We start from the raw sequence: 10,539 nt of genomic DNA on the forward strand, positions 1-10,539 counted from the left end.
GTCAAGGGCGCCCTTGACCTCTTGTGCAGGGGCCTTCCCGCGCGGGGTGTCCTGCGCCGCCCTCGGCTGGTGTCAGAGCGGCCGGGGCGGGGGGAGGCTGAGTGCCAAGCCCAGTGGAGGGGAGGGTCTCAGCGTAGCTGGATGTCCTTGAACTTCAGCCTTTTCCTGCCAGGCGGAGCTGGAAGATGCTGAATTACCCACCCCTGGTGCCACACTCTTGGTGTATCCAGGAAGGGCCCAGGCGGCAGGAGGACTCTCTTCCTGCCCTGCTGGGTCGTGATGCCGTGGGGGATCACGATCCGCATCAGCGTAACAGGGCTCGGGCATTGCTGTGCATGCCCCGTGCCGAAAAGCACCCGGACTGTGCTTGGCACGTGCCGGTTAAAAGCTCGGAGGTCCCGAGTCAAACCCTGAAGCAGCAGCGGTTTCGCTCCCAGCCGTTACCTGGGATGGAGACGCCCAACCCGCCGGTGTAAATGTGGAGCAGGCCTCTGTTGCCTAGCCCCGCGCTGGCACAAGTGGCTCGCTGCAGGGTAACGATACCCTGCGGAGCTGAGGTTACACCCGCCAAGTGTATTTTTGGGTTTACTGCTACTCCCTCTCCTCCCAGGGTAGCCCTGGGCTCTGCCGCTACCTGGCAGCAATGAGCTGGAATAGTCCCTACTCCAGGCACCTTCTGCAGGGCTAATTTCTCTCTGCACCAGACCGTAGTATAACCATCTGTCCGTGTTCAGACAGATGTGGGTAACGCGGGTGAAAATGTGGGTGGTATGTTGACAGCCTTGGTTGCTGATGTGACTTTTTCACTTTAGGACCTACCTATTGCAGTTTCCTACTAGAACGACATCCTTCCCTCAGCCTGAGGCTAACAAGTCTGCCATCTCTAGTTTAATAAAGATAGTCAGGGAAAGTGTTGTTGATCTTTGTAATCTCAAGCCAGTGGGAAACAACTTTTTTGACAGATCTGCCACAAATTAGTTCTACAACCAACCTGAGAGCTGCTCCACTCCCATTCCCCTCCCCAATCTGCTGCTCTGCTTTCTGCGCCTGCCCTGTCTACTGCTGTGCTATCTCCTCCCCAGTGTGGTGCGGGCCTAAAGTGGAGGCTGCCTGAGCCACTTTGTGCTGCAGGTGCCTTAAGCTATATCACTTAAGTTATGAAACACACGGACAAACTTATTTATCATGAAATGCTTAGACTACTTGAGGACTTCCAGTATATTCTCAGAGGCATAGTTGACAAAATGAAATGCCCCTAATGTAGAGGCAGCTGATTAAATTTTGTGAACAAAATAAGCTATGTTGGCAAAAACATCTCTCTTAGGGGTTTTTTTCATGATAGATGTGTCTAAAACCAAAACTGCATCACTTAACTGCCTTGTTATACTGACAAGTATTTCTAGTGAAGATTTGATCTAAGCAAAAAGGATATTCTACATATTTCAATAAAAGTTCATGTGTAACTGGTGTACAAGGAAGTATTGGTATCCCTATAATCTGTATCTGAAAATAAAATAAAAAGTCATATATCTTGTAATATTACCCAGACGTAAGCATAAGTGTGAGGACGCTAGCTATCCACCTGCCTTTTGACTGCTGCTTTCCCTTTCTTGTTTCTGGTACAGCTGAAGGGAATACAGATAGCTATAAAGGAGACAGTTATAGCTACTATGAAATTAGCCAGAGTACAATCACAGTCAAAAGTTTAAGTAAAACATGCTATACATTTAAGCAGATCATGCACTGAGCTCATATGCAGATAACAAGCAATATTTATCAAGCAGTAGGCAGCAAATTGGGACTGACCTTGTGCTATTCAACTAAACAAATTTATATGCATACATAGTAAGGGGAGTATTCCCTATTCCAGTGTTGGGCAATTATTTTGGACAGAGGACTGCTTACTGAGTTTTGACAAGCCATTGAGGGCCACATGACAGGCAGCCAGGGGCAGATTAATATAAGTTTTCTAAATTTTTTAGGAGCCCCGCAGGCCAGATAAAATGGCCTGGTGGGCCACATCTGGCCCATGGGCTGTATTTTGCCCACCCCTGTTCTATACCATGTCTGCTATAAGTGGAACTTTCAGCTCTTGTTTCATGGTTTTTTCCTTCATGAGGCAAAGGAGCTGTTCATTAGGGGTATGTGAAATTGGCTGTATTTGATTCAGATTAGGCCTGAATCGGGGACAGTGATTTGATTAATTGATTTGGCTCACTGTCCCGATTGGATTCCGCCGAATCAGAAACTGAAGATTCGATGCTGATTCGGAGAATTAGCGATTCAGCTATAGACACAGCTTTAAATGTTTTTTTTTACATACCTTGAGGTAACAGGTGCAGCTCGTGAATGCTGCGATGGTGGAGTGGATGGAGCGTCCCACAGGAGTGCAGAGGGGCCCCCCCACATGCTTGGCGGTGAATCCGGAAGTGGACCGGAAGTACCTCTGGGCCTGCTGGGGAGTGCGCTGGGGGCCCCCTGTGCACACCCCCCAGCTCAGTGATAAGCTGTGGGGGGGACCGTGGGTGCCCCCCCAGACTCAGGGGGCACCAGGCACTGAGCTAGGGAGGCATGTGGGGGCCCACCAGTGCGCTCCCTAGCAGACCCAGAAGTGGACTGGAAGTGCTTCTCGTTCACTTCTGGGTCTGCTGCCAAGCACGCTGGGGAGCCCCCCGCGCTCCTTGTGCCCCAGCATCTCAGCATTCGTGAGCTGCCTGGTACCTTGAAGTATGTAGAAAAAACTTTTAAAGGTGTGTCTATGTCCAAATCTCCAAGTCTTTCTGAATCTCCCTGAATCGATTTGGGGGGTTCCAATTTGATTTGGAGAGATTGAAGGGTTTCCTGCTTCGATTTGGATTTGGAGATTCAGCCACCAAATCGGGCTGCATCTCTGCCGAATTGAATCAGGGACTGAAGCTTCACACAGCCCTACTGTTCATTGCTGTCTATAGAGGACTGGATAGCAGCAGGGAAACTAAAATTTGCTTTGTAAAGGTCTGTCTGTACCTAAAATCTAATTGAAGTAGGGTGTGAAGTACAATAGCTGTCGAAAACAGATTGGTTTCGAAATTAAAAAAATCCTTTTTTGTTTACCTTACCACATGAGGTGGGTTATTAAGGAATAATTATTTCTGAATAACTATTTGTGGACAAGCCTTCAAGTATAATTCTGCTGCCTGGGAAAGTTGAGTCACAGCAGAGGCAGGTGCTGGAACCATCTGTCTTCAGACTTGGGAAGACTGTGTTCCATCACATTATGTGATATGTTCTTTTTACAGTCATAAGGACTAAAAACTGTCCTCTCAGAATGGAAAGAATTCAAATTTCTAGTAATAAATGTCCTATTTGTCTCAGGGAGACAGGCCGGGAGTTTTCTGATTGCTTGCATTTACCTACTTAATTGCTTATAGAAGAGTTGCAGGCAGCATTTGATTGTTGGCTGCTGCCACAGCCATCCATCACTTCTTTTTAAGGAGAGATACTGGTGCCTCTGTAACAAGGAGATTGCATCCAGTATTAGTGTTCACAGTGGTCCTTTTTTACAAAGAAGTTTCATACGGATGTATTCCATTACTAGGATAAGTATACGTGTGTATTGCATACACATAAGTTTGCATTTTGCATCTTAATAAATCAATCCTATTTTAACATCTGTTTTAAATAAGCTGTCACAACTTAGTTATTTTACCACAGATGAGTGTTCAATATGACTCATTTGTAACACTTTTTATATGGACCCGAATTCAAATATTTATGAAGTAGCATTTAGATTGATTCTCAAGAGCATATACCTATGGCACTCTGCAGTGCTGGGGTTTCTTATGAGGTTAGTAAAACAGTAAGTTGGGATGCTGCATTTATGCCCAAACTGAACAGGATACCTTTCACTTAAATGCTATGATTCTTGCACTTGTCTGTCTTTAAAAAAAAAAATCATTAATAGAAAAAGCATGTGCATCTTCAGCCAGGTAGGACCCCATTATGTAATGTACTGTACAGACTTGGGTAAACTCTTTGGAAGGATGCAGTCTTTTCCAAAAATGTAGTTTTTGAAGTTGTAAATTAGAATTTTTAAACAAATGGTTTTTGAGGGAGGCTTTTTCACTCCAGGAGCAAGGCGCATACATGTATACGTCCCATAGAGATTGCTGCACAGAGGGAGTCTATGAAGTGTAATCTGTCTCAACAGGCAAATGGCTGAGAGGAATTTAATCTGCATTTCCAAATGATTTTGTGTTTCGCCTGGAGGGGAAGAAAATAATCTAGATGCTAAAATTTAAACAGTTAGCAAATATACTTAAACCTTTTTAAAATTAGAACTTTTTCTATGGACAAACAAGGCATACCTCAGTCCCAGCCCTTTATTTTCTATCTCAAGATATATGAGGAGATACACTGGAAGGAATAAGACTCATTCTTGGATTTAGATTTTATTTTTTCATATCTGCTCTTTATTTCTTCATGTATTTCAGACTGATTTTGGTGAATTAATAGGCATTTGTTTTTTAATACATATTTCACATTATTTGAAATTTGGTTAATTTTTTTGAAAACTAATTCTGCTACTCTTTGTGTGAACTTTTTCAGTTTGACAGTTTTCCTGCTTCAATATGTCATTAATATAATGTTAATAAAATGTTAAAACTTTGATTTCCAGAAAAATGATCCTCCTTTTCAACTCAAACTTCCTCCGAAGGCAGCTAGACCTGACAAAGAAATTGATCCAGAATATGAAGAGAAGATGGTAAGTGTGTTGTTACAGCATAGTGGACGATTTACATTTTGGCAGCCTTTTAAAAAAAAATCTAAATGGAGACAATGGGAGGAAACAAGAAGGTACTGCAGACAGGATATGGAAGGGAGGGAAAGAAAATGGAACAAGGATAGCAATATTAATACAAATAGCTATAACTTATTCTCAGAGTACATTTGTAAGTAATATATGTTCAGGGAAATTTTCAAAGCAAGGGGATAACTCTGTCATTAAATGTAGTTTGCCTAGGAGTTGAGCTATATTTTGCAAGTCTGAAGTAGGTGAGAACTAATGATTGTGCACATGGACTTATAGCCTCTAAGGATTTTTTTAAAAGGAAACTGGGATGCACAAGATGGTATCCTGAGGGTGCTGTGGTATTGTAAGAAACATGGGTGTGTCTCATCACACTGATGTGGATATCTAAAATCTAACAGGAACAGAGATGGAAGACAAAATATTGTATGCTTTTAAAAGAAGACAGGACCTAGAAAAGAAAAGCAAACTAGACTTGGGAGACCCTAAAAAAAGGCAGTAATATTTTTGTCATCTGGACCCATGCATACAATACTGTGCAGTGATCAGAATGTGGGGAAAGAGCCTTATAGATCTGTATGATATAAGGCACATGCTGATAATTTGCACTACCTAAATGGGAAAAAAATCCTAACTTTTGGAACACCTCACAAAATCATATTGCCAGTAAGATCTATTTAGGACCCATTTTAAAGGAAGAAGTAGCACTGGACAGAGAAAGTAGCAGTAATCACCAATACAGTACTCCTTTGCTTATTACTGAGAGTTTTGATACCATCTTAAGTGGCCTTAAACTAGTTGGGGAAAAAAGCTGTGGACAAATGACAGACAGCGCTCAGTTACAAAAACCCTGCACATTCAGCAGCAAACTTGCCTCAGAATTAAGCTGTAGTAAATTTAATACTAATGTAGAATAGATTTGTTTATCTGTAATTCTCTGGGGTCATGAGGTGTGAAGATGCAGTTTTTTCCCCTGTATTAGTTACCTTAACACCTGCCTGTCTACCCAGCAGCATGTTTGATTCTGCCTGCTGCTCCACCAGTTAAAAATGCAAGGAGGTCCTTGACCCCATGTTCCCACCATTCTCTGGGGAGGAGTTGAGCTTGTAGGCCCTTCACAAAACCCACTGTTATCACGATGCATACAGTGCCAAATGGCTGTCCATATCTATTGGTGAGATGGCTCCCACTGAAGGATGAAGGCAGAGGACTTCAAATGCTGCTGCAGATGTGTGAAGCACACCAACTGCTGCTTCATTGCCAGCAGCCTATGTGCCTGATTTGTGATGAGCAACTTGAGATCCTTGCCAAGGACAGCAGCATCAAGCCGTGCTATATGTCAGCAGAGAAGAGGAAGTCTAGGCTGTGAACATTAAGGCTTTCACTTCAAATGAGAACCTTTTTGACTTCCTATCCACTGATCCAGCTTGGATGAAACTGACTGGTCAGTCACAGCTACCTGCATTGCTGCCAGCTGTTGGCTAGCCAGTCCCTTCAAAATCATTGTATCAGAGCCCCTTTGCCTTGGATACCATCCAGGCAGGTAAGTGAAGATGTAATGCCGCTACAGACTTCCACCCCAAAAAGTGGTCCCTGAGATTAGATGGCTGACAGGTTGCCACTAGTGCCCTACTTCCAGGTGCCCCAACCTCCAAGAAGGACACCTAATCTTTGGCTGCAAGCAAAAACCAAAATAAAAGCTCTAGTAGCTTGCATTTATTTCAACAGGGCTCTGTTGTACCCTCTGCCAGGCCCTCATTTCCACTAACTGCCCCCTGTAACTTTTCTATGGCGTGGCAGGTCTGGAATGTAGGGCTTCCCCTCCTCCACTTTGGCTGCCAGCAAAAACAAATCCAACCGTAGCTATCAATTTATTTCGATAGAGCCCAGTCCCACCCATCCATTGTGCTCAAAATTTTAATTTGGGGGCGAAAATCTCTGTTTAATAATCACTTTGGGTAGTAGGTGTTGATCATAAGTCAGATGTGTACCTGTTTGGGTAGATAGGTAATCTTTTCAGTTAGTGCTTAAGCCAAGCCTTCCTGTTGCCAGGTTTAACAGGGCATCTATGGTGCCTGTTACTTTAAGAGAAGGCAACTGCAATTTAGAGAGCAACAGCTGTGGGAGGTTGCCTGTTAGGAGCTCCAAAAGAGTAGGGAGGCAGGGTTGAGAGCCATTAGCACCTATTGCAGAGCTAACAACTCTGCCATAAAATACAGCTAGGAGAAACTCTTGCACGTCAGCAAAACACGGTTGCAACAGCTAGGCAGTCATACAAAGCTACCACAGAGTTAAATCTGAAAGCCCAGTTAAGGGACATCTGTAGCCCACTCATAAGGCAGCTGGTGTCCTGGGGTGGGAGCACATATGAGCCAGGAAGTCTCTCATAATGTGAGAACTGATTGGGATCACTGGGGTTCAACAGGGATCTGTGAGTGTGAAGGTTGACTAAGACTTGCTGTAGGTTGACTAAGGCTCTAGGACTCTGGGGCAGCCTTCTTTTTTTCTAAACAATATTTCCAGCAAGGCATGGCAAGTGAGAATGAAGAGGGGGTATATATGCAGAGAGCCAGAGTAGGGCAGGATTCATGAGGCCACCAGAGGGTGTTGCAGCCACCTCTGGGATCCGTCTCTGTGACACCAGGAAATACTGTTTTTATATTTGTTCTATGGCAGTCTCAATCTCTTTCTCCAGGAACCGTGGGGACCATCCTGAGAAACAGCTACAATATGTATCTAGCAAGGCTCCCTTTTGCTTTCATAGACAAGTATCTGCTTCCCCTTTGTTATGTCATATGGACCAGTGTTATGTTCTCCGGAGAAAACCCAGAGAGTGTTTGGGAATATTGGACCTTAGTGTTATAAGAGTGTCTGCACTCTTCCCCCTTGCCCCACAGCCACAGCCTTGTACAATACTACAGTTGCATGTATACCAAGCAGCTCAGTAGCCTCTTTTTGCAGTTTCCAGGTGCTCAACCACTGAAACAACAGGTCAGAAGGAGCAGCCAGACACTGGTGCTATTGTCAGGTGGTTCCAGGACTAGGCAAAGGCTCTGGTAATGGTATCCTGGAAATTACAGGGAGGCTAGGGAGTTATTTCTGAAGCTAAGGCTGGAACAATGACTACTTGTACATGTCTTGCCTTCTAGGATCTCAGTCTGCAGCTTTGGGTCTTCAAGTTCTTTACTGCAGACAGTGGCTTGTCCTCTGGTAAACCTGAGGAAGAAAACAGAGGGTGGGGAAACAGGGTTGGGCGAATGAATACTTGGGTAGCTGGTGATTTTGTGCTCCAGGAGTGTCATTTCTCTCCAACATCAGGATCTGGTGACAAAGGGCATTGTCTGTGCCAGAAGGAATACCATAGCAATGTGGAAAAGTGACTGTGGCAAGGGAGATGCTGAACCTGCTGTGGAAATAGGTGTGGGAGATGCAGTGCACCCTGCTTGGAGTCCTGTTTTGCCAGAGTGCATGCATGGAAGTCCTTTCTAGTTTTATTTCCTGACTTGTGTTTTTTCTTTGTTCAGGTAGCATCTTTCACACTTCAGGGGAGCCAGCCAATGTCTTGTGGCTCCTTGATGCTACCTCCAGGGAGCAGCAGTTTTTCAGGGATAAGGGAGAACAGATTTTTCTAGGGAATAAGACCCTCTGATTCATTAAGTCTGGCTGTGGGCTGGATGCTGTGGCATTTTGTTTTTTGTGGTTTAGAGCTGTGCATCTGTCTGGTCTTCCTTGGGACTTGGAACCAACCCCTGGGACATAAGGGACATTCCCATATGTATAGTATCCTGCCCCCCCGTTAAATGCATGTAGTTACCCCTCTCAACCCTATTACTTTTTATCAAGAACTTTTTGATTTCTCATTGCAATGCTTGTTTCATTTGTTGTTAAATAAAACCAAACTTTGTTTATTTGCTGAGCTTTATTATTGTTGTCCCTGTTTTACATATACCAAACAGAAAGGTTACTCTGTGTCTGCTCCCCCTACTCCTGATTCAAGTAGGTAGCTAAGGTACCTGAATGAGAGAGTTTTGGTGTTTGTTATGGATCAGCAGCAACAGTTAGTCAATCCTCTGAGAGAGCTGCTTGGTCTCTACTACCCTCCCCTTGCCCATTGACATGCCTTTTACCTTGCAGTTAGGTAGAATGCCGTATGGCAGCATTTGGGAAAGTGATGGTTGGATGCATCTGTCTGAATGCTTAGTGTTCTCCACCAGGCCTTAGGGGCACTTTTACATGTGCTCTGTGGGTGGGGGTGCTTAATTAGAGCGGCTCTGAGAGCCACTCTAATTAAAGTGCCGCAGCATCTCCTGTATCAGCATCCCCATGGTTAGAAATGATGGCTGGGGTACTTGAACTAAAGCTCATTGAACAAACGTTAGTTCAGGTGCCTCTGGCACCATTTTTAAGCACGGGGATACTGACGCATGAGATGGAGACTGTTGGAACATGGTAATTACCATGCTTCAGCAGACTCAATCAAAACTGTTCCAGCGTGTTATTATTATAGTGTGTCGGATCAGTCTCCATACTTGTGTATATCTTAGGGCTGCCTAGGTGCCCTAAGATATATTCCATTGTCACCTTACAGCTGGGAAGAGCACAAGTAGGCTGGGCTTGCTGATCACCAGAGCCTGTAATACAATTGAGAAACAGCCCTGTCTCTTGATAAGCAGTGATTTATGGTGGAGTGGGACAAAGGATCAGGTGTTTGTCCCGTTGAGCACAGAGAAGTGATTGGGGATCCCTAAACAGATGAATAAGTTGATCATTGCTTTGGGTTTGGAGAACTTCCGAAAATGCAAAGCAAATATCTACTTTGTCACCATTCAGACCTCACAAATGACACAAGCAGTAGATTGGGCCACGACCAATTAAAATGGAAGGAGCAAGGGATAGTCAGGGGTTGCCAGTTTCTAGACCGCAATCATGCCCTGTTTCTTCATGCTTGAAGAGACTTGTATGTTGGTGCTCCCAGCTTCATATGGTGTCAGTTATACTTAGATCCTGGGAAACGTAGTCTTTCTCATTCTAAAGGTCTGTCACCACCGTGATCGTCCCATGGCTTTAACTACCCTCTCTTACCACTGCCTTTTTTCACACCTGAACTAATACTATGCTGTTTAGAGTTGGTTGGAAGGCAGGGCTTTATATGTATCCAGCTTTTCTTTTTTCCTCCATCATCCCACAGTCACTTGCTGAGGGTATGCCGCACAGTTCCACCATATGCTTTGTGAGAACTTCGGATGTTGTAGCCTGTTTTCCATGACTGCATCATCTTGCCCAACTAGGCATTCAAACAGGGAAGGATTATGAGGTGATTGTGGATTTGGCATTGCAGTGTCATATATGTTACAAGGACCTGACAATAGTATGTTCAGTAAGTGGAGGAATTTGAAGTTGGAGGTATCCATTCCACATGGGCATTGTGAAATGACTCTGGCACCCTTGGCTTGGTCTTCCTGCCTAGCTTGTGATCAGCCAAAGTGAAGGCTTGAGATTTTCCAGCAGGCCTTCTATAGTTTCCTTTGGTGCAGAATGCAGAATTGTATATGAGATATTTGAGTGTCTAAAACGATGTATGATAAATGAAGTAGCATGCTACTTATACGCTTATCATGTTCCCTGACTAGCAACAGGTTCAGCAAAGGGCACAGCCAGTAAATGAAATTTTCCACCAGGACAATATATCATCACAAGAAATGTATGCGCTGGAAACTTACAAGCTTGCTCGAGATGCGGACAAGGTGTGA

The 10,539-nt window shown here is 44.3% G+C and overlaps 1 protein-coding gene and 1 long non-coding RNA gene across 2 annotated transcripts in view; both read left to right on the plus strand.

The window, feature by feature from the left end:
• Window positions 1-4,636: 4,636 nt before the first annotated feature.
• Window positions 4,637-10,539, plus strand: part of SMARCA1 (SWI/SNF related, matrix associated, actin dependent regulator of chromatin, subfamily a, member 1) — a 78,906-nt gene continuing 73,003 nt past the window's right edge. Inside the window, exon 1 of the mRNA XM_019521565.1 lies at window positions 4,637-4,744. Within this exon, the coding sequence (XP_019377110.1) occupies window positions 4,742-4,744 (3 nt within the window). The 5' untranslated portion in view covers window positions 4,637-4,741. The remainder of the gene's footprint in view (window positions 4,745-10,539) is intronic.
• On the plus strand, window positions 5,730-8,045 carry LOC109300758. The gene is made up of 2 exons (XR_002098319.1): window positions 5,730-6,332; window positions 7,939-8,045. It is a non-coding gene; the product is annotated as an uncharacterized LOC109300758 (long non-coding RNA).

The sequence above is a fragment of the Gavialis gangeticus genome, unplaced genomic scaffold (genome assembly GCF_001723915.1).
Source record: "Gavialis gangeticus isolate Ggan-Ray unplaced genomic scaffold, GavGan_comp1, whole genome shotgun sequence".
In the NCBI taxonomy this organism is placed as follows: Eukaryota; Metazoa; Chordata; order Crocodylia; family Gavialidae; genus Gavialis; species Gavialis gangeticus.